The 24906-nt window shown below is 38.2% G+C and overlaps 1 protein-coding gene across 8 annotated transcripts in view; it reads right to left on the bottom strand.

The window, feature by feature from the left end:
* Positions 1 to 24906, bottom strand: part of fbxw7 (F-box and WD repeat domain containing 7) — a 102699-nt gene that overhangs the window by 58274 nt on the left and 19519 nt on the right. For 3 of the 8 annotated variants that reach the window (XM_067497167.1, XM_067497171.1, XM_067497169.1), the window contains 2 exons: positions 11493 to 11741; positions 10738 to 11280 (listed from right to left, as the gene is read on the bottom strand). In XM_067497167.1, the coding sequence (XP_067353268.1) occupies positions 10738 to 11280; positions 11493 to 11672 (723 nt within the window). In that variant the 5' untranslated portion in view covers positions 11673 to 11741. Of the gene's footprint in view, positions 1 to 1525; positions 1829 to 10737; positions 11281 to 11492; positions 11742 to 12071; positions 12231 to 17065; positions 17222 to 24462; positions 24540 to 24906 lie in introns of those variants that run through there. The other 5 variants (XM_067497168.1, XM_067497170.1, XM_067497164.1 and 2 more) reach the window with 4 other exon arrangements.

The following is a 24906-nucleotide window of genomic DNA, read 5'->3' as shown; positions in this document are numbered from 1 at the left end:
TTTGAGATTGAAGGGTGGTATTTTTAACTGCATATCTTTCATATATATGATGGCATTAAGGAAAAGCTGTCAGCACCACTGCAATTCAGGAGTCAAATGCAGCCATACAAAAACAGTTGGTGCCCCTCTGCTAAGATCTTGTCGGGACTGTGAAGTAATTAGCCTATTAAATGCTGGCTAGTAATGATAAGTATACAGTACTTACTAATCGCCGTGTGGCACAAATGATATGCCTGCTAGAAATATTGTGTATTTAATAGAAGGCTTGAATGAGTGTATAGAAACTGACTAAACAAACTTGTATTTCTAAATAAAAAAGTGGTTTTAAATAAATAAATTAAACGTAGCATGTCTTCTACACGCACAGAAAAGTGATAGTAAACCTTTATAAATTATGAAGTAACAAGAAGTAGTCAAGATAGGATTCATTTTAAAGTCAAATTTTCATCAATTGGAAGTTATACTGAACTATTTTGTAAATGACTGTCTTAATACGGACAGTGATAATACCAGCATAGATTGAACAGCCATATGTATGGGTAACATGGAAGCTAAAGACGATTATTTCCTTAAAATAAATTGCTTGTTGGGAGACATCTTATTTTGCAGACCAAACAACAGAAACGGCATGCTTACTTCCATGCAAAGGGAACATTTAATAGAGTTGGCATAAAGTTAAATCACAACACGTTATTGAACTGTTAAAACTTCTTCACTAACCATGACAATGAATGTTAATATTTAATTTGTCCAAAAAGGTGTTTTCTGTGCATCATCTAAGGCTATATAGCTGGAAGTGCTCAGGTGGTGAAACGTTAGTCCAGATTGTTTGCGCCAGTAAAAGAAGCAAATATCTTTGTATGCTTCAGAGATTTCCTCTCTTAATATTATTTAATATGTATACATAGCAAGGTAGATAATCCCTTATATAATCCTATAACAGTCTATTCTTAATTAGTTCATTTATTTTAGATATTTATTATAATCCATATTTACAATAAATATTCATAATAGTGGGAATATTAACCAAGTGTTTGAACTCAAATGCAGAATGCGTTTTCTTGATTTCTCTCCAATTAATGCATTTATGTTGTAATTTCAAAATCGTAACCTAAAAATAGGCTCATTGGCGAAGGCCTTTTTAAGGTTATATGTTGGTTGCGATCATCTGCTATGGGTGGAGCAAACATACTGTGAGCATATGGAGGCAACTGATGTGAATTTGACAAAATGACAACAATCCAATTCTAAAAATATCCCTATATTGAGAAATAAACTATGTAGGATATTCTTCAGCAAAAGGAAGCCGTTTAGCTTGTCTGTAGCATCGTCTCTGAAAAAAGGTTCATTTTGTAGTAATGTTAAGGCAAATTGCAGACTGTGCTTAAAAAAATAATTTTGATTTGCCATTTTAATAAACGAGTGGTTACAAAGCAACGCTAACAATGATAATTTTGGGTGAGAGAGTACAGTGACCTTTAAAATGTTAAGGTTCTATGTTTCAACTAATACATACAATACTCACCCGTCTGCGGCAGAAGGGCAAACCCTGAGCAATGATGTTAATGCTAAATATCTTGAGTACTTTCTGGGGCGGCAAAGTTTCTGTGGTGGTTTCCTTAGGGTCTGCCAGATCAAGTGTCCGGCTCTCCAACGGGACAAGTGAAGTCTTTTCTTTCCCACAGGCGACATTTGGTGTCTTTCTCCGAGCACCAGATGACGAGAAACGGGAAATAGGGCAATGCCGCAGCATTGCAACAAAGGCTGTTTATTGAATCATATCCCAGAATGAGCTTGGAAAGGTGGCCAACCAATGTTGCAAACAACTCTTATGTTAAATGAAAAAATAATCTTCCTTGGATCTCACAACCATTGTGCAGATGTATCGCTCAGTCTCTGCACCTACCTACTGAGAACTCATCTCCCTGCTGGCACCCTTTAAAATATGCCTGGGGTGTGAGGTCAGCAGCCAACTGGAGCAGCTGCTCTCAGGGCCTGTAACCGGGATGGACCAACTCAGTCTCTCCCCTCTCAGACAGGCACTCAGCTACCATGACCCATGATGTGGTGGAATGTCGTCCGACACAAAACACGTGTCCAGGGAGCTTCCTCATTGTGGTCATTCTCTGACCCCCTGCTGTTCCTCCCAACTTAGTGGTCTACATCATCACCAAGCCCAGCTTACTTTACCCCATGAAAACTGTCAGCAAGCAACAGATTAGTGTAGCTTTGTCTGAATCACATTTGTCAACATAAGTGCTGATACTAGGATTTGTTATATGCTTACGTTCTCTGACTCGTCCATGAACCAAGGTGTTAAGGAATGTCAGTAACTTTCAATGTCAACAAGAAGTTGAAAATATTCCAAGAGACAATCACACAGCTGTCCAATATAAGCATGCGTAAACCATGCACACTTAAGGATTCACTTGACCGAGAAGGACTTTTGTTTTCACATACAATAACAAGGATCTTAAGGATCTTTCCTTTTTATTGTATGTAGCAGAATGTCATTCTTTAAATCACTGAAACACAAGACATAAATGCATTAAGGTTTGTAGGTGCAACATGTAATACAACAGGAGGCAGTTAAGGAAAATTCTATATGGCATTTACACCTTTATGTCCTGATGATTATGTCCTTTGTACAAATTTAATATTCAGCAAAACCCTTCTGACAAACACTACTCAATATCTATTTAACTACAGACTCAGTGACAGACAAGACACAATTATCCCTGTGTGCATTTAAAGGTCTGAACACATGGTAACAAAAAGACCTTAAGGGCTTAACCTCTCTTCTATTCTCACATGTGCCATTGTTTGAGGAGGATTACAGTGCCAAAACACATACCCAAGTACACTGAGGGCCATGACACACAGGGTGGCCATTGGATGCCATTGAGTGTCTGTGGCTGGCCAACAACCGTAGTTCTTAGAGTACGTTGAGCAAAATTGGAGCCAATTGGCACCATGTTGGCAGCTGTTCGTCCAACAGAATGTGTCAACTGATTGGACTAAAGGCTTTTTGCCTATTAAGTGCAGTTTTTCCTTTATTATTTCTTACGCTCTAACATAGGGAGACATGAGGTGATATAAGTTGGCACACACACACATAAAAAAAATAAATAAAAGAAAAAAGGTACTGTCAAAAGGTACCAGCAAAACTTGAAAGGCGGACCCACAAAGTCCAAAAAAGTATCAGACAAAAGACATTTACACATTTCTGATTTAACTTTTTCAAACGATTGGCTCCCTTTTAGTTTAGAAAGCATAACCAACAATAGTCCAGACATTTTATGAAATAACCAGCGAGCCACCTGTAATGTCTGCTTGTTATGACCTATTCCAGACCTTGTAGAGGTTACTTGAGCTTTTAGACTAATCTTAGGCCATCAAGCTATGTGGCAGTCACACTGTTCCAATCTGCTACAACATGATCAGCCCAAAGTAACTCACCATGCAAGCATATTAAGCCTTGGATCGTCTGCAATTCTTGTCCACCATGCTTAATACGTTTTCCTTAACCAATATCTATTGTGCCATTTTTAATGAAATGATCCAGGAACATACATAGTACAGAATTTCAAAAAGGGTTTTAATATGTAAATGTATATCTGTTTGTTTTCCCCTGATGAAAAACCCAAGAGAGATTCTCGTGTTAAAGAAGCTTAGGTTTCTGAGTTGTTGAAAATGTTCCAACAATAAGGGTTTCTAAACTTGTACATTGGAAAGGGAGCATGACTTTTGCCTTGTCATGGCAGGCCATAAACAGGGTTGTATCGTAGCCGATTTAAAGAATAAAGTTGCAAAAGGTGCATTTACAGACCACTTCAACTATTGATCAACAACTCACACAAAGAGGATGCATACCAAACTAATGAGTACAAATGACTAATAACTTGGCAAACACTGTACCAGTATCCCTGAAACTGCAATCCCTGATAAGAGATCCCTGGACTGCAGAAGTGCCAGCAGTGATGAATGTGACGAATGGCCCCTAGTAATGCAGTACACTTATAATCACTCCTAGCTTTTTCAAGCAACTAAGATGACAGAATGTGGCTGTAGATACAGGGTCCATGAATACGGAAAACTGTAGGTTTTGCCTGTGCAGTATAATGTTATTAACATTAGGAATCCCAAGAAGGAGAAATCACAGTATTTAGATTTAAGAGTGATAAGAATAGAACATGCTGTTTTGTTTAAAATCACAAAACAGTTTTGTTTTTAAAAATCAGTTATTATAACAGAATTTGATGAAATTTTTGTAATCCAAACAGTGTTATACTATACTTTCCTAGCTACCAACCAGTTAAAAATATATTTTGAGTATTTTCAACTGGTTGAAAATCTCTGTGAGCTTCATGAGATAAAATATTTAAAAATATAATCACACTGGACGTTAATGAGAAGCAGGCTTTAAATTTACGTAAAGCATAACACTATCAAGATACATTCCACAAAGGTAATAGATCACTCTGGGGAAAGGTAGCACCTGACAAGCATGAATTACCTTCAAATATCCATATTTGTGCCTAGTGAAAGTTTCTGGTGATTAAACTTTTCAGTTAAAATAAAATGGCATCCAGGTAAAGCAAGATGGAGTTCATTACTAGGTAAATTTCCAAATTCAGCACAGCTGCAACAACCATGCACAACCTGTTGGCTATAGAGTACTGTGTAAACCTAAATTTAAGAACAATGCTTCCCTCTGGTGTCAGAGACTGGAATACAGTGCTGTGCTACAAGGGTCCCCATTACTTCACTATCCTGTCAAAGATTTATAAAGAAGAATATTGAATAAACTATTGTAGTTGCAACATAATCCTTACATTTTGTCAATTGCTTGGTACCTAAAAAGTAACTAAACAAATAGAGTTTGTCCTTAACATAAATAAGGCTGCAAAAGCATTAAATCCAAAACCAATTTTAGCATCAGCAACCAAACTAGATCAGCTCTACTCTGCTCCCAGAATATGGCTGTGACTACAGATAGTGGATTTGCCACTCCACAACCAATTGTAGGCAACTGCAACATAACTGAATTTCCTTTTGGTCCATATTTCTTTGTCGCTACCTTTTAAAGCAAAAAAAGCTACCGAAAAGTAAACCGAAACAAAGTGAGCAGGCAGGCCGGCGGTAGTCTTACATATGTAAGACCAGACCACCACTTTCTTTGAGCACACATGCAAATTCTCACTATCTTAGGGATCAAGTATTTTAGTGAAAACCTACCAAGTGCATATAATATCATGGTAAGGGCACAATATGACCGTACACTAGCGCTAACAAAAAGCAGTTGAAAACATTTTTAATTTAGCACTCGCACAGAAGAAAAGCAGCCACAGTGTCTAAAGCTTAATTGGGTAAATTCATCAAATGCAAGTGGCAGCTACAGGGAAACCAGTGACAGATTATGTCCTTGCTGTGCAATAGTAACAATAATTGACTCCACCAATACTAGGAAATTATAAGTAATTCTTAAATTTTATACTTTGAACATTTGACTTGAGGTTTCAATAAGGAACAGGATATAGATGTTTAACGTGTCAGTCTTGTTGTCACCTTGAAACCTCCTTCTTTGATATTGTTACACCAAGAAAAGAAATACATTTGCTGTATGTGATTGAGTGTCTTAATAATGTTAATGTGTGCATTCCTCATGATTAAAAATCAGGGGCAAAAAAATAATAATAAAAAAATCGCTGGCTTAGGGCTGTGTGTGTAAAAAAAAATTTTTTAAATTTCATTTTAAGCGAAGAGTCAGATAATAGAAGATGGGCAGAAAGAGGCTGCTGAGCAATGATCAATTCAACAGATAAGTGAAGGTGTATCGGTATATACAGTAACGAGGGCTGAGGGATTCTCATAAACATATCTTGGTGGTGACTCAAAATTGTTACTTTTATGTGGGTGGAAAAGAACACTGGTCCTTTGTGGCTCCTCTCTGCCTGTGTGACAAGGCCAGTGTGTGGGAGACACCACCTACAATAAGCAGCCTGTCTATTCTTTAGAAAAAACATTTAATTAGTGGCAATGAGCAGTAATAAGTGTGAAGAAATGTGAAAAACCGAACATAATAATTTTGCTGACTAGCTATTGCTTAGTGTTTTCTCAGACAGCAATACAATACTTGTACAGCAATATTCATATTCACAACAGCCTGCAGTATAGCACACATTACTGTACAGCTGTACAAGTCAGTGGTAAATTAGTTCATATGCTTACAGTTAAGAAACATATTACTCCATGAATCCAACAAGATATATGTTACTAATAATGTAATAGAGCAGGAACACAAGGCCAACAAATATAATTTCAGCCTTGTAGAAGTCACAATGTACCAGAGGCTGTTAACCCATCCGTCTTACAATGAACAGATGTTCTCTTCAAAAGTAATTTCATAACAATTCACTAAGTAAAACCAATTTTCCTACTGGGCATTTGGAAATATGTAGCCAACTCTGAAAATAGGATACGTCATTACAAAAATGAAGTGAAGAAACAAGGACACCTGAGCAACTATATAGAAATATTGCCCTCATCGTCCACTTATCAGAGCTCTGCAGATCCATTTGCCTCCAAAGTCCTCCAATGAGTCATTATGAGACGTCTAATCCTATAAGATCACATCATGCAGTAGTATTTGGTAATGACTGATCTCTTAAAATGAATTTGTGGATGGGCAATTGGCAATATTTTTAGGGAGTATGAAATAGACATTGAACTTACAACACTATTTTTTCCTGTTCACATTTAAAGAAACATGTGCCCTTGCTCACTTCACAACATTAATTTATTTTTACAGTAGGAAAAAGGAAAAGGAGCTTAGAATAGAAGTTTCAAACTTGCCTTCCATTTTGTCTGTGACGCTGAAGGTGTTCTTTAATCTACTCATTTACTAATGTAATGTCAAAAGCAAAATACAGTATGGGGCATTTTTTATATATTAAACAATGTGTTTTATTTATCAAATCTCTGACAGGATTTGAGAAGCAATTTCTATTTCCTGTTTGATGGCATTAACTAACACTTACCTTAAACAACCTCAAAAATCTTCCCTACGTGCCAATGTCAAGTAACATGCCCTCCCAGGGACTAATGGCACACAGTATAGAGAATACACCTGCTTCAGCACGCTGGCTACAAGTCTCATGTTAACCCAACACCATATTCCGACTGCTGTCAGTCGACACGTAAAAATATCATGCGATATGTGCCCCTTTAGTACCTTTGAATAGAAAGGCATCTGCTCAAAGTGTAAATCTAAAGTTTTGAATTATAATGTAAGACTAAAGTTTTGCTTTAAGAAAATATGTTAGGGATGTTAAAACATGGCCTAAATATTAATTCAATAGGCTATTTAAGAATTGAGAAGTTTAAATGATAGGTATGGTCGTATAACCTTGTCAACTAACTGACCCAAGGTGAAAAGAGACTAGTGTCAAGTGAGGAGAGGAGCTGGAACACAATCTGTTCGCACTGCCCTGCATAGAAAGCGGAGCATTACCATACTTCACATTTTTACAGTTTTGTCTTTGCTTTACGTATTTGCACATGCAGTAAAGTCCACATACATATCCCATGACCCCTTATTCACCGACACATTCTTAGTCCAAAAAGTGCGAATGATCCTCCACTACAACCTTTTTGTCTTCTGTTTGACACATAAATGCTTCAGCTGTCAATGGGTTAAAATCATAGTTAAAAAGACTGCATATATTCTACAAAAAGTTACAGTGAACAGATACATCACATGAAATGATTCAGTTCTGATTTGCACCGCTACTATTATTGGCTTCAAATATAAGTGTTAGAGCTTTTTTTCCCCAGCTCATTAAAGTCATGCATTTCAGGCTTTCATCTGCAAGGGCAGCTGTTTTAATTAACCTGGACACAAGACCAACAGTGTTGCACTGGTAACCTTGACCAACAAATAAAATTTACAGTTTTCACGATTCAGTTCCTTTTCTTCATGACAAGTACAAAGTAAAATCACATTATAGCTAAAATACAGTTTGCTTAGCAAAAATAAGCATTAACACTTTGTAACAAGGGGAAGGTAACTTCAAGAAAATTCCAGTAGTCTATTCTACATCATACTTAAACTGTCACTAACTGTCCTTCTGTACCACTCCCAGTTCCAAGCATACATGATCCACAGCTGAACAAAATGTGTATATCTAACATCAAAGCCAGCTGGTCCACCACAGGGTGACTAAGACCCTGACAAACATATCTGACAGCTGTGTCAGATGGTGCCAGGCACACAGGAATAAATTCAGACTATCTGCTATATTTAGGGCAATCCAGGCAAGGCCAATATATGCATCAAAGGCTCCGACACACATAACATAACTATATTGAGACCACAGGTATGACATATAATACAGGAAGCAACTGTGTCGAGAGGCGCGTGCTTTTTAACTGTAATAATAAAGCTTCTTCAATGTGTAGCTTGAGTTATTCTCTGATGTGAAGGTGAAAATCTTACTGGCAACTCTCATAATGCAGTAAATGGGAAGAATGAAAAAAAAACAATTACAAAAAGACTAGTTAAATATTTTAAAAAAAAAAGCCAATCTTGGTGATTTTTTATTAGAATGTACTCTTGTTTATCCTTGAGGGTTAAGATAAAAAGTGTACAAGCCCTATGCAGGAATGAGGTGAATGATATTTACATTAAAATGGAGTATTATCTGAGGCAGATACACTGTTGCCTCTGGTCTATTATGGAGTATGTACAAAAACCTTGATAAATTACACAAAAGATTAATGTGTGCCTCTAGTATTACTTTGGGAGAAGTAACAATTAAAAAAAAATACTGCATTGGGGAGATGATGCTGTTACAAATTTTAAATTACAAGGATGTTGAATGCACATATTTTAATCCTGTTTCCTCAGATTTGAGAGAATTGTAATAACAACTGGGGGCCAGGGTTTATTTATTTACTCATACCACCATCTACTGAACTGATCCTACTATTACAGGCAGTTGTAGTGTATGACAGGGGTCATGGCGACAGCGTCTAAATTCATTTCTGAAGCTTTTTTCTAATGCTTTCACAAGTTATGAGTAACAGGCTGACACTTTTTGGTGTGCACTGTGAATACCTTGTAAACACATTACAAAATAGGAACATCATCTCTACTTAGTAAAACCATTTCCTCCTTTAAAATACAGGTGTATTCAAGGCCACTTAAAAGTACTAAACAAACAGGCGTGTCCATCAGTCATCATTGAAACAAGACACAAACATTGTCTGATAAAACTGGTGACACAAGATGCAAAGAAACACCATTTGTTTTCCTTGTTATTACTCGTCGTTAATCTCAAGTAATTTTGCAGTTGCGACCGTGCACCGGAGGTCCTGTAAGGACACTAGTGATGAATGCCGCAATTCATGCCTCCTCTTCAAGTTTGCTTGCCACAGTGTTTAGGTAATGACAGAGACAATTTAATGTGTTTTTGAGTCATAACAGTCTTATTTGACTTGTACTTGCTTTGCCTGTTTGTACAATGAACTAAATCTGACCATGTAACTAAGAAAAAATGCTTAGCAAACTTTTTTTGAGTTTTGAAAACTTGTGCTACTACAGCAGGTATAGATGTACAAGGCTTGATTGATGCTTCACGTGTATTAAGATTATGTTTAAATGGAAAGCACAGAAAACAAAAACTAAATGTTTGGAAAACTCAGAGGATTATTAAACAACATTTATGTTCAATGATTTACTAATTTGAGTAAACCCTTATCATCTGTGGATGAGAGCACGATCACCCTGAAAGAGAAACCACTCCTAAAAATGGGAGGTGTGACCTTGCTCTGCTACTCTGGAGGATATGACTGGGTTCCCTAGCCACTTTATTCTGACTGAAGAAGCTGCTTGCTTGGATAAGTAGCGAAAATTCCAGTTGACATAATTCAATATTCTCCTAACCAGACCTGGATGAATGAGAATCTTTACAGACACTCCTAAAAATGTTTCAAGCTAAAACAATGCTGTTTTGATGGTAAAACCCCAATATGATAGGTCCAGTTTTAACTCAGAGGTAAGATACGCACAACTTTCCAGGATGAATAACTATCGTACATTATCGTTACATCCAGGATGATTTATGCTCAAGTTTAAATACTTAGCTACACAATTAGGATGTTACTTCTCTCATTTGCATGGAGATATATTAGTTTTACTCTCTGAATTTTCATAACCTAAATAGCAGTCAATAAACTGACCCTTTCTGCTCCTGTGATACTGAGAAAATGTGTACAGCTCATTAGTATACTACAAGTTCCTGCATTATGAAGACCTTTAGTTATCAGAGACCAACAGTTCTTTTAGCTTAACTGTGCATTAACACACTTATGCCAAAAGGGGGAGCTGCTACTTTAAGAACCATGTACAGTGAAGCATACTGTGGGGAAGTTTTCACAGTGGGGATGTTGTGATACAACTTCAGTGCCTGCGAGTAACCTTTTCTGAAAATGCATTTATGTGTAGTGTTATCTAGCCGTGCAAATGGTTTTGGCTTTGTATCCTGATGTTTTGTGATCCCTCCAATTTTTTTCTCCACCGAAATGCAAAAGAGGCGAACAGAATTTTCACTGTGGTCCACACAGCACTGCAAGATGACATCAGCATATTTTCATAGTAACAAAAGCAGTTTTCCTGTTAACCCAGTCCCCTCTGGAAACTGTTAAGAGTAGAAAGCAATTTCAGTGAAAACTTACCTTCTTGTTGGAAGAGCTTTGGTGTGTACAACCTGAGTCCAGGTTGTTATTGGGGGCAGACACATTGTTCCTTAGAGAGGGAGACCGTAGCCCTTCCTCCCCTTCTCGTTCCTCATCCTCCTCCTCCTCCTCCCTCCCACTCTCTGCTGAATGTTCAAAGTCATCACTGTCTTGGTCCATCTCTTCCTCGTCCTCATCCTCCTCTTCCTCCTCCCCCTCTTCCCTCTCCTCTTCCTCCCTTAATTGCTCCTCCCCTCCCTCTGTCCTCTCCTCAGCTTCCTCCTCTTCTTGATGGCTGCTGCTGTTGTTGTTCTCCTCTTCTTCCTCCTCCTCTTCGTCCTCCTCGCCCAGCGGCTGACCTCGCAACCGTCTCTGTTGTGTCCCCCACATCCATCGTGCACCTTTCTCTCCTCCATTCACTTCATTTGATGGGGCCTCTTCATCTTCTTCCACTTCCTCATCTCTCTGAGGGCCATTGCTGGCTCCCGACTCACCGGGCGCCCATGGTTGTTCTCTCTCACCATCAACCTGTGATGCCTCTGGCTGTGACAAACAAAAATACAACTTCTTTGAAGAAAGTTCACATGACCAACTGTTGCACATATCGTTTACCCTAATGTTCAGATTGTGTTAGCAATGAGCATGTTTACAGGGAATTTCCACAATTATTTGATTTTAATCCACTTTATACTTGTGAATTAATATTGTATGTGACTCTCTATGCTAACAGAGAATTTAATGACATGCTGACTTACCCTCTGCTGCAGCTGCCCTTCCTCCTCTACAACCCGGTTCATGTGCTCATCCTCGTCACCCTCCTCTGCCGGCTGCTGGGGTGTCCGGGCTGTGGAGGAGGCGTTACCTCGCACTGCCGGACCCCCCGGTGCCCGACTCCGCCTGCTGCTGCTGCCCCCCGACAGCAGATCCTGGTTCATTTCCAAAAGCCAGCTTGCTACCTCCTGGACCTTCGCTAGGCTGTCTGAGGAGGAGAAGGTCTTGGCATTCTGTAAGGAAGACAAGGACGAGATTTTTTTTCATATATTAAAAAAAAAAAAAACACCTTAGCTCGTGTTTGAGGGAAAAATCTTACAAATTGAAAAAAATTTAAACTAAACTAAAAACTCACTAATTTGTAATACAAATTAGTGAGTTTTTAGTTTCTTTTTTTTAGTTTAGTTTTTATTTTCTCAAAAAACAATCTATTCTTGCTTCTGAATTAAAAGAATAGGTATTAAAAATTTGTTCTAGGAACCACACTCGTGCTACTCAATGCGAAAAAAAAAAAAGTGGAAATTATTCTGTTTGGCTACAGATCACAGCGTTGGATGCTGTACCTCACATGCAGACAAATGAGAAGAATAGCCTTGAGGGCTACTAGTGTTCCAACTTCCAACAAAGCCAATAAACAATGTCCAATCTGTCAAATACAAAAGAAAAAGTGGATTAAATGTACTATAAACTTGTCCAACAATTGTCATTAATATTTGTATAGTCTACAAGCTTTAGAACAATGAAAACATGTCTCTCCTAACTTTGCTGAGTTTCTGCTATAATTTAATACTTTATTTATGCAAACCTGTAGAATGTACACATGGAACTGAATAACAGGATCCAAAGTTTTATCTAAAATAAAATAATAATAATAATAATAATAATAATAATAATAATAATAATAATAATAATGTGATCATTACCTCTTTTTATGTTATTTTATGCTTTCTATGTTTTATCCTTACTTTTAATCTGCTTGTGTAGCACTTTGAGATTTGCCGACAAATGTAAAGGTCTTAATAATAATAATAATAATAATACATTTTATTTATAATCTATAATGAGTTCGCTTCACTTTTTAAAACCCATTCACAGGCCCAGCAATGTAGACAAGGACTCAAATCAAACAACAGTACTAGAATATGACCTTGAAACTCCAACTTCTTAAGCCAAAGTATGTTTCTGTTGCACACACATTTAAAGGAATTTCACAGAATACATAACATTAAAGTGCAGTTTGTGTTTGTAATATAGGAAACACATTCAGCCACAGCACAGAGGTGGCGAAGAGGTAAGAATGTGATAAGCAGACAAGATGACAACAATGCCAGATATGCATGTCTATCTCCTCTGTTCTTGTGCTTTGGTTTAAATGTACTGCCTATAACTGCCACTGCTAAGTGTTTCGTTTAATGATAGAGACAACTTTGTCCACTGGGCCGTATCACATTTGTTGAAAGTTAATGTCATTGTCTGTTACTTCCTAAATTGGACTTTAATGTAATGTCCTTGTCTATATTGCTACTAGCTAATAAAAGAGTGTGCTTTGTTGACAGCAGTGATTAATTACATCTTGTTTTATACAATTACACCGTACGTAGCAACTTCTGGAGCATCACAGCTCACTCTAAACGATCACAGCAATACTTCTCAAGCTAGTAAAATACAAGGTGTTATATTCTGTACATACAGTAAAGCTTTCTGGGGCAAATTTTGGACTATTAACACAAACTTGAATCACTCATAGCACTTAACAGACAAAGTATATTTCTATAAATCTGTATTCAAGCGGCAAGAAAGGTTTATGTAAATAAAGGTAAGTGGGATGTGTTACTTGTGGATTTGTCCAGTCCAAGTGGGCTAAGTAGGTAGCATGCTAATTCAATCTATCCTTAGCATCACTGACTTCTAGCAATACATGTTGATGTGGAAGGCCGTACATCTCTGCATGCTGTCATGTTATGTTAACCTAATGTCACTGGTTTTACCATCAGATTTTAGGCAGCGGTTTAGTAAAGACTACATTCCATATGCAAAGTTTATTTTTCTCTCTTAAACTGTATATAATCTTGGCTAATGTAGTTTTAAACTGTGTCACTAGACCTTTTCAATGCCCATATGAGGTCTTTAGCTAATCTTAACTATGACAAATTAAGAATCAGCTATGCAGGCTGCACTTCCTAATCTCCTCAATGCACTAAATATGAGGGGAAAAATAGTTTTGGGAGGCTCACATACTTTATTTTTTCAGTGCAAAGCAATTGCGTTGACCTTGAGGAAAAAGTCATGGTCTCTCTGAAAGGCTTCTCCTCCTCTTTGCTGTATAGACCTGGTGCTGCAGTGGGAAGCATTAGACTGATCTCAGATTGCACAGCCATCTCTCGGGACTGCCAGTTCATTACTGTGAGCTGAGAAGAGGAAGGCTATGAATAGCTAAAGTTGTCCCTGCCTTTTACCGGAACGACAGAGGTTCCGTAATTTGTTTCCTACACACAGCATGAATTTACTTTTTGTTTATTGGGATGTTTGTTTGTTTAAATTTTTGTTCAAACCAGTGTAAGCAGTCAAAAAGGGTTAAGGAGACTACCACATAATAAAAAGGTGACGCTCATGAAATGAGAAAAATGTAGTTCTGATTTAGTTTATTTACAGTTTAGTACATATGTAAGTTGGTTTAATACATTTTCCTACTTATGTTATTATTGCTCACCATTCAGTGACATCTTTGGAGTTCTTTGGCTCAAATGTCATTTTACAGTAGTAGCTTGTACAGTTAACCGTTTTTTTCATTAAGTTTATATAGTGTGAAAGTTGGTGTTCTAGTGCAGGAAGAAAATCTCAGCCAAGTATACAAACACTCTACATGGTCTTTAGTACTGCACACAAGCTTCATTCATCAGTATCTATTCTTAGTGCTACAAGAGCTGTGAAGTGGATAAATATAGTTGTGGGAAGCTGGGGAGGCAGGTGTGAATTTGTGTCTCCTGAAGCAAATAGGTGACACAGGTGGTCAGGAGATAGAAAGCCTAAAATTACAATTTTTTTTTCTCCAAGTTAATAGTTTATGGTCAAACGCAGACACATTCTGAGAGGTTAATAGTGAACCATAAAGCATTTAAAAAAAAAAAATAATAAAAAATACAAGTACAACTAGGCTACTTAAGAAACAAGGTCAAACAATTTTTCTGGTATATTTCGAGATCCAGCAAGTCATATTAAATTAAACGGCTAGCTAACAAAGAGCTATGTGTAATATAAAAGGGGTCAGTCTTAGAAACAAACCCATGAAGAATCCTCAACTCTGCAGCTCAAAAACTCTGCTCCCATCAATAGCCAGCGGGTTTTTCCCTCCAAAATGCTCAAATAACCTCACTGTATGCAACTATTTTTTTTACCCCAGGCATGCAAGCAAATAACTAATGTGTCATTATGTTCACCACTATATGTTATGTAATAGTCTCAATTGATAAAAGAAACATAAATTATTCAAATACATACTTTCCCAAAAGCCTGTATTCGCTTCCTTTGCCATTTTGTGGTATGCCAGGTTAGACAGCATCTCCTTAATTGTGCTAAAGTTACTTACAATTCTGCTTCTTAGGTAAAAATATATTTCCTTTTCCTTAGAATAATCAGACGTACTCAGAAGACAGACATTGATGATGTGTGCCTGAAGGTCTAGCAGAGCAACCTACAGAAACTAGAGTCTAGAGTCCCTGGAGTAGCTGCTGATGGGGAAGGGTTGGGATTTCTTCAGAGAGCTGTGCCAAGTTGGCACTTCACAAATAAAGCCACAGCTGTGGTACAGACATTACTTTAGCCTTCTGCACAGTCTCAACATGGGGCACTTGAGCAAGAATATGCTCCTCTTGGGTTGATTTTGAAAGAGTTGTCTACATGCTGTGATGTGAGTGCAACAGGTAAATGGTCTGCTGACATAGTGCTTTTATCTAAAGTGCTTCACATTCACCGAAACTTACACACCAATGACTGCGGCTGCCATGCAAGGTGCTCACCGGACACATCAGGAGCGAAATAAGTAGGGACCAGTAGTTCAACAACTGACCCTGTGGTCCGTGGACTAGTGCCCCTGTAAGAATAAACTTTTTACAGACAGCATAAAAGCAGCACCTGCGGGGCGGCAGTGGCTCAGTTGGTGGATGCAAACTGCAACAATTTTATTATTTAAAAAAATTATATATAGATGGAAATTACTTAAAGAAGGAGCAGTCATTTTAAGGCTAATGGATACTGCTAGAATACACTAGAATATTTGCTGCAATAAATCACACCGATGTGGCCTTAATAGAAAAGTGGGAGAGAGAGAGTGGAGAAAATATTGAGCAGCAGATGTATAGTGGCTTTACTTCTCAAACAACAGTAGGACATTACTGTTGAACAAACCAATAACAGTGTCCAAAAACTGAGGGAGTAATTCTGCTGTATCATACTTGCCTCCTTACCAACTGCAACGTTTGACACAAAAGCCAATAATGAGGATTTTGACTTTAAGCAAAGATGAATTGCTTTGGCCAAGAACTGTAACATCAGGAATCAACCAAGTCTAGTAATCCAACAAATACACTGCGATAGTTGAAACCTTTGTGCCTTAAGTTCAAAACAGAAGCTCATTATCAAGGTCTCTATTTCAAGTTGCTGACCTGTAATGTTTCGGAAAAAGGAAGTGAAACCTCAATCCCTGAGTGGCATGACAGAGGAACACTTTTCCACATTCCTTTCACAGTGAAGCACTTCACTCCATGGCAATGCTTTATCAAGAAAACAATGACTTTTCCTAACACAAAAATGGCATTAAGGTTGTGTCTATAAGCAGTACGCCTCTTCTAAAACTGTCACTCATTATCCCTATTGCATATGAATTGTTGCCATGCAACAGCCCAATAAAACCGCAACATTGTCCTAAATTTCTAATCATTACTCATGAGAGCATGCATTTTCTTGGAAAAGTAAAAGAATCAATCTCTGCTGCTGTGAGAGTGGCCAACAGCCAGACTCTGGATGAGATTCCTGTCAATGCCAGCCAACTATTAAAACAATTATGTGCATGCAAGCAATGAAAGAGAATCAACCTTACAAGAAGCCTGTGTTGGAGCAAAGTCACACCCACTTATACGCACTTGCACACAAGCACTTAGATGCACAAAATCATGTTTGGCTTTCATTTGTTCCATTAGAAAAGGCTTTTTCTTTAAACGAGGTGGGGCAGCAATCACTGTAAACCACAGGCAGACTGAAGGCATCCATTTAAATGAGTCTGCAAGCTAAAAGCAAGGCTACTGTTGTCAAGGCAGCAAGACAACCATTAAATCACCTGTTCCATTAAAGAATCAATTAGTGTGCTGCTCTCTTTAGTAGCACAGCTCTTATACCGGGTTGTTTCAGATTAGCAAGGACTTTAGTTCAGTCTGTGTGGTGTAATAAGCTGTCAGGCCCCATGTTACCTGCATTGCACATAGGTTATAACAAATAAATGGCATAATGCCAGCTGATGAAGAGAAGGATGTGGCTTTGTCAGTGGGCACTGAGGCATTGTTACCTTTGTTTGAGGTGGGCAGCCAGTGGCCAGGCGCTGCAGCTGTTCTGAAGTATGGCTGCAGGAGAGGAGATCTGAGCAGCAAGCTGTGCGGCCCAGTCTCTTCATTAGAGAGGAGATGATGCTGCAACCACAGCCACACATCGACTTGCTCATTAGTAACCTGGCAGTTTTCTGGGTTTAGAAGACGTGTGGGAAAACAAAGAAACTAGCTGCAAGCTGCAGCCACTTCCTGGTCCTTGACAAATTCCCTCAGTTGAGCTTATAGCGGATACCTTTTCTGTGGCATGTTCCACATGGTGTTAATCCACAGGTACTCCGTCACTGAGATGTGGTTGATTTTATCTGCAGTCAACATAATACAGATGCAGGCTCACCTTAATCCACAGGGTAGGTAATTGAGTTGGAAAGTACTGTTTGTCGGTCTATTTCCCCCGTGATTGCTTTCCACTTACTCCACTCCTTTTGCTGTACTTCTGCTGCTGACACACACCTCCTGCTGTAGCTCCCCTTTTTGCCAAACTAAGTCCAATACACAAAAACACCTTATCCTGATTTTGCAAAAAATGCACGAGATGCAGAGTCTGTCACTACTCCCTCCTGTCTGCCACGATTTCAATCCGTTTGTTTCCACACCCTCCACTGCCTTCGGCTGCTGTGCAATGAGGATGCTATCCCCGTCAGTGCTGCTGCCACCACTACCACTGTACACCCCCACCCCCACCGCCACCAATAGCTCCAGCGGTAAGCCACTCAGACTACTCAGCTCCTCCAACTTGCCGATAAAAGTGATTTCTTCATATGACGTTCAAGCTTCTTGTTGCTCCATTAATTGCAGAAGTAGTGGACATATTAAAAGAAATCCAAGCCACTCTGCATGTACCAGAAAGACTGATAAGCAGGATACAGTCAAGATGCAGAGCGGGAGGGGTTCAGGGTAAGTATTTAGGAGACAATGACAGAGCAGACACAATTATTATGGTAATAATCTGTGAATGTGGTCAATGCTGCTCTATGAAATAAAAAGAATGAAAATCCATAGATTGGCAGAATGTTGCTCCAAATAAAATTGTAAAGGTAAGTGGAAAATAAACACTGCAGAAATCTGCAGCTATCAAGTTTTATCACTATAATCAAGATGAAGGACATTATACTATAAATGTCTGCACGTCTAGGATTTGTGCAGTTTATACATCAGCGTTAAAAGTGCATTTTGTGTGCTGACATTCAGCTTCAGTGAGACAGCACATTCGCTGCTCATCTCATCAGATGTTGAATCTGATGACCATTGTTATGCACAGGGATACCATCAATATCATTTAGCACAGAGGCCAATAGTTACACAAAGCTGATGAAGCTTAGAAGTCTTGGAAGGAGGAGCGGGAGGGGCAGTAATAAAGGCGAGGCATAGACAGGCTGACAAAAAAAAAAAAAACCTGAGAATGGGCCCTCTGTTAAAGGAATGGCAGCAGCTTGCTATTAATAGCACATACATAATAGTGTTAAGTGACGGTAAATCGCTCTCTCCTATCACCACCAATGCCAAACAATGAAAAAGGAGAACAGGCAGATGTTGTACTCACAATGACCAACAGAAAGACCACACTTGTTATTTTAACTCAGTATTGGTTATTGTGTATTATTGTGCACAAAAACTGCTAATGAGACATCATTGATAGATATAAACGTCTAGTACTGATATAATATGTATTGAGATTTCAAATAGATTTTTTTATCTATTTCAAAGCAAAAACAATTGGATAAAAAAATAAAGCCATTTAGGCTTTATTTTAGTAACTTTTAGTAAGCCATTTAGTAACTTTATTCATCAGTAAACTTAATGTTTTGCAGTTCATGTTTATTTGCCCCAAACGGCACACGGCTGATTGACTGTACAAATGTTAGCTGCAATTTGCTAGCAACCTATTCACTGACTTTGTATCTACAGTCTGGCTCTGTTTGGAGCAAAATTAGGAATGGTAACGTCTACTAATGTCTTTTTACCATTAGCTTATATAGAAATATGCCACATCTAAATTTGGGTTACATTTTTAACATCTCTAAAAAAAGTCAAAAGTACAAAAGTTTACTTGCACCTTACTTTACCTGCATAGTCTGTTCAGTATTCTATCTGAGTCCAAAGACTCAAAAGGATCCCCTCTAAAATCGACTGCCATTAGTCTCTTTTCAGGTGGATATTGCAAAAATGACAAGAACTGTTATTGCTCCATCCATTTGTTTGGGTGAATGTGCATCATATGCAGCTGTGACTGTCAATTGCACCCAACAAAAAAGGTGGTATAACAGGTAATGATGAAGTGCTTGAAGCTCTTCTCTGTGCTCAGTCACTGGCACATCACCGTGCTGTTCATAGGAGTGCTACTAAAGGTGACACCTCACCGTGATTCATTGCAGCAGAGATTTCCTGAAACACCAGGTTGTCAACTCCCCAGAACAAACAGCACATCAGGGGAGAAATTGCACATAGCAAACAAGGAGCGCTCTATCTACAATCACCAGAAACAATCCATAAAGAAAGTCAAACTGCAAAAGAAAACAAACTTTAACCTTCACTTTATGGGTACAAAAGCTAGGAATTACAGCACAAAGAGTGATAACATATTTTATCTTGAATTAAAGCACTCAACAAGCAAAATGATACGTCTAGTTTACCGTTTTGTTCTTTTCTTGGCCAGGACTAAAAGAAAGGACAGGGTAAAAAGTGTGCTCTGTTCATTATTTATGAATATTGCTTTTCACTGTGTCAGCTCACTACTTGAGTATTGATCCATAAAATGGAGACTCACTGCACCCTAGCAGAAAGCAAAGTAGACTTAATGGCACAACACAGCTATACTGTGTATCAAACAGTACAACATAACATTTCACTGTATGAATTTCACTTTAGTGGGACACACACACATAACTAACACTGTACTGCATAACTAAAGCTAAAGCTGTGCTGATCGATACTGTACTATATAATAATCTGTTGAGAATTGGAACAAAAAATAAATAAACTTTTGATGAGCCTACAAGAAGTGTAGCAAGCAAAGTCAATTCAATGTAATTACCTCTGCCATTGAAGTTTTATAGTCCAAATGTAAATCATAGTTACATAAACTCATCAATTATTCAGTGGTTAAGCTTCTTCCTTATTATTCTTCATTATCGAAAGACAATGAAAACATGGATTTTCTACCAAGAAAATCCTTTTCTAGCCAAAACTACACATCTATCATGGGTTACATAGCTATTTTTTCTGCTACCAAAACTCTTTAGAAATAAAAGGCATAGTGTTGAACCAATAGCCGTGGTTTAATTTATTCCTTTACAACCATCCAAGCTAGTGGTGCTTGCTGATTTTGTTAATATTCTAAAGGATGCACATGTCCAGTCAAATCTTCTGTGTAGCATGCTTTTGAGAAACTTATTCAGTTACTAATGAGCCATTTAGGCAGATATGTAACTACTGTCCAATGGACAACACTGCAAGTCTAAAAACTCTTTAAACTAAATAACATAATTATTAGCCTAACGTTTTCAGAAATTTACTAAGGTAAACATTAAATGTCCACATTCAAAGAAACACACTTTAAAAAAGGCATTTGGATTTGGACAAATGGACCACTTAATATAGTGGTCAATCAAACGGCAAATTTGTGATCATTAACATGGTAACATTTATCTCAAACCAGTTTTGATGCACTGAAGTAGGTTTATTATCCTGAAATGAAGCTGCATCCTTTGTCAGGGCTTATTTCTGTCATATAAAAAAATACTATTAAGATAATAAGATTCTACATTAATGTTAAGACATCTATACTATTTCTGTGTCATATTAAATAAATCATTAACTTGTCCACTTCTTATGACTGGGCTTACAGACATATCCCTTCCTCTGAAAAGGCTGCACTCTAGTGGGCAAAGCCTGAAACCTCAAGAACAATAATCATCTTCTGTCACAGCAGAGAGGGTCTTTGGTGGGTTGTTTCTTACTGCTCGAGACTATTAAACACATCAGCACATACTTACTAACATGCTATTTCAGTCAGGACTCCCAAAGAAGGAGAGGTTTCTAACGTTGCACACAATGTGATACAAAGCCACAATGAAACATCCATATTACACATAAAAAAAATATATAAATTTCTGGGCACCACGCCAAAGCAAAAAGAGGCCCTACAGAGTCATGACTTCCTGTCTCTCCAATACAGGACCAAAGTAGGATTTCCTGTTTTCAACAGGGTCTCCAAAGTATGAATGAGTGAGAAAGTGTTAACCACACCCTCAAAGGAATACACAGAACCTCACATCAACACACATCTGTTCCTGATACGACTTACAAATTTACAATACAGAACAGAGCAGCCAGAGCACGATTAAAAAAACAAAACAATTTTGATTATATTCCCCTTGGCCATCAGCACTTTGATAACAGTGAGCATTAGTGTCCACACAAACAAATCACAGTAGAGCCAAAGATCTGGTACTTCTACCCTTTTGCAGCCATGGTCACATTGAAAAGTTAAGAAAGTTGACTGCTGATATTACTGACCTGCTGTCAGAGTATGAAGTGCTTTAGTTTTAAATTCTAACCCATCTGACTCATATTGAAAAACATTACATTTTTACTGTACACCTCATTTACTTTTCGTTATCATTAGCTACAGATATCAGCGATACACCATTTGGGCTTGCTGTAGTTTGCATATATAAACATCCATCTAGCCATTAGCTTAAGCACTTCCCTTGTTCCGGGAGGTGGGGGGTGCTTAAGTCCATCCCAGCTGTCATAGGGCGAGAGGCTTGGTACACCCTGGACAGGTCATAAGTCTATCTCGGGGCCAACACAGAAAGACATAACGAAGTACTTGAAAGGAACCCGCAGAAGCAAAAGAAAAACTTAAATTCCATGATTCAGTACACTTGTGGACAAAGTGACTTGAACTTTGTGCACTTCTAAAAAAAGCACAGCAGCAGCGATTTCCCACTGTCCCTAGCTAGACATGATCATCAACTATATGTCTGCTCTGCTCTGGAGCAGGGAAAAGGCTGCTCTGAATTATTTACAAAGAATGAGTGGGTAAGAGGTGTGGGACTGATTAGGGAGGGACACAGAGGGTTGCTAAATCTCAGTCCCTTTTAACAGTCTGCTTAGGAAGCAGTTTCTAATTCAAATTTTAAAAAGACCTTTTCAAAAAAACACTACAGTGTGGGAGTCATCTATAGCACAGTGTCTCCTTTCTTACTGAAACCCATTTTTTATTCCTTAATATGTCTAACAAAGGAGCAAAATCTCTTCCAAATAAGGTATCAAGCACGACCAAGCGTAGTTCAATGAGCGGGCAAATATCAAAGTGATGTGGTTTCAAGAAGAAAAAGAAAAAAGAAAAGGAAAAAAAAAAAAAAGAGTCTTCTTTATAATAATCATTTCTGTATGAAGTTTACAACAAGGCAATCTTCTATTTAACTTAAAACTGCATCATTCATAAGAATAGTAACAATGTTGGTGCCACATTAAGCTGCTATGCACAGATGCATACACACAAATGTTATAATTAATGTCACTCAGCATTTCCTTTATAAATGGTTCAGATGTATCAGACATCACCATATTAGACGTTCACTGACCAAAAGGAAAGGAAAGGAAAGGAAAGACACAAAGACAGAGGTTACACTTTAAAAAATCAAACTGAATTATTTAAACTCCATATTAAATTTCCTTATCCACCCCCTGACACTGGGGTAAAAGTTTTAGGAGAAAAAGACAATGCTAACATTTTGACATTTGAGTACGAGTCCACACTAAAAATGCAGCAGTGAGCCAAGCTGCTATGTGCTATCACTTTACTTTGAATTCATTGGCGTGTGCCTAGGATGAATAATTCAAGTCTCACACCACCCTTTTGGTTTTGAGGAAGAATTCCCTTTCCAAGATTGAACACTGAATATATTAATAACAAATTAAGTAGTATTGTTTTTTTGTTTTTTTTAACAACCACACATCATACATCAGCCCAATGCACAATTTGTCCCATTAGCTGCCACCTTACTGTGTCTTTAAAAAAACAAACAACAAAAACACACAAGACAATTGTCTAGATAACCAACACAAAGATATCACTCAACTTGTTTCCACATCCTTGCTTCTCCACAGACTTCAACAAATGGCCAACACACAGCGAGGATACCTCTAAATGAATCCACCTATGGTTGGTTAATAAAAAAACTGAACAACTTCCACTTTGTCTCATGCACAAGTGTGAAAGGTCTGCATCCTGCTTGAGAGTCTGACAATGAAACACCGGGTGGGGCCTTCCGTAAATCCAGCAGGGCAGTAATTTTTCTTGTACTTCTTGACCTTTGGTGCAAGTCTTTTTTCCAATGAAATAGATTTCTTTTTTTGGGGGGGGGGGGTAGTCAACAGTTATATAATTAACTGCTTACTACTGGTTAAACATCAATCCATCCTTCCATTACCTATATCACTTTTCCTGCAGAGGAGTGAGGGGACTGGATCACATCTGACCATCTATGGCAGTGTTAACACATACTGGATGCAGACAACCTTTCACTATTAAGAACCAATTAGCATAACCATGTCTCTGTGTGGTGGGAGGATTGGCTTAATGTACAAAAGGATTCATTACAGCAGCCCTGAGGAAAACATCACCACTAAAATACAGAAAACCCAAAACAGCACATGCCTCACACTTTCAGTACACTGCTGTTCCTGACACATGAAAATCAAGAATACAAAAAGGAGCCGCATAAGATATTTTGACAGTTGGTGCACATATTTGATTATGACCCTTTGTAATCTTGCATCAAACAGGTTTTATTTTTACCTTTCTCATCTTTGCCCCCTATTTTGACCACCTTCTGAAAAGTACTTTGTTTATGCTGTTGTTGTTTAAGCTGCTCTTTAGTATTTGTTGAAACCTATGTATTCAGTAAGATAACTTATTTCTGCTCCTGCCATGGTGAGTAGGAATGAATTCACTTGATAACAGATTCTTACATGGGAAATATGTTGCTAGGAAACAACTGGGTTCACGTTTGTATCCCATCAGTGGTTGTCAACACCTAACAGCAAACACTAACATGACATAAACTTGAGTTTGTTTACACTGTCGGTCAATATGACAGTGAATGTTAAAACTGTAAAGGTGCCTATACACTAGCAAAAAAACCCTACTACTTGGAAGGTACACGCTACAATTTAGTCATCTACAAGTCATACAAATATACTCTGTCCAACTGAAAGCAAGCTAAAATCTCATTAGCCTTGGATGTATACTTATGTGACATTCACCCCATGGAGCACACACACGCATGCACACACAAAAAAAGTTCCTGAGCCTTGAGAAGATCACACAACTGCAGTGTTTGCTTACAGTTCTCTCTGTCTGTCTTTGTTCAGGCCACAATTGGTCTCCTCCACTCCAGGTTCTACTCTAAGGACTGATTCTTTCTGTGGACAAAGAACGAAAAAAAAGCTGTCAGTACCGCAATCTCAGAGGTCAGTGAAGAGTTAACAAGCCTTGGGGCTGACTGGAATACAAGAGGAAAAACCAGGATGGCCAAAGTGAGATAAGAACCCTGGGATTTCACAGTTTTCTCCTCCATGAACCCAGAAAGAATACACAAACTCTACAATAGGTCTGCCAAGCAAATTACAACAAAACAATTCAACAATCTAGCACAACACCTGCATCAGCATGTAAAAGTGAGTCACTACCACATATGGCACTTCTTCCTCTGTGTTGCCTAGTGGGATTTGAGGAAATACTGTGAATTTTAAGTGATCTATAAAGCAGAGGACGTACAAACAGTATAGC

Source organism: Channa argus, chromosome 3 (genome assembly GCF_033026475.1).
Source record: "Channa argus isolate prfri chromosome 3, Channa argus male v1.0, whole genome shotgun sequence".
Taxonomy (NCBI): Eukaryota; Metazoa; Chordata; class Actinopteri; order Anabantiformes; family Channidae; genus Channa; species Channa argus.
This window is presented reverse-complemented; position numbering and strand designations above follow the sequence as displayed.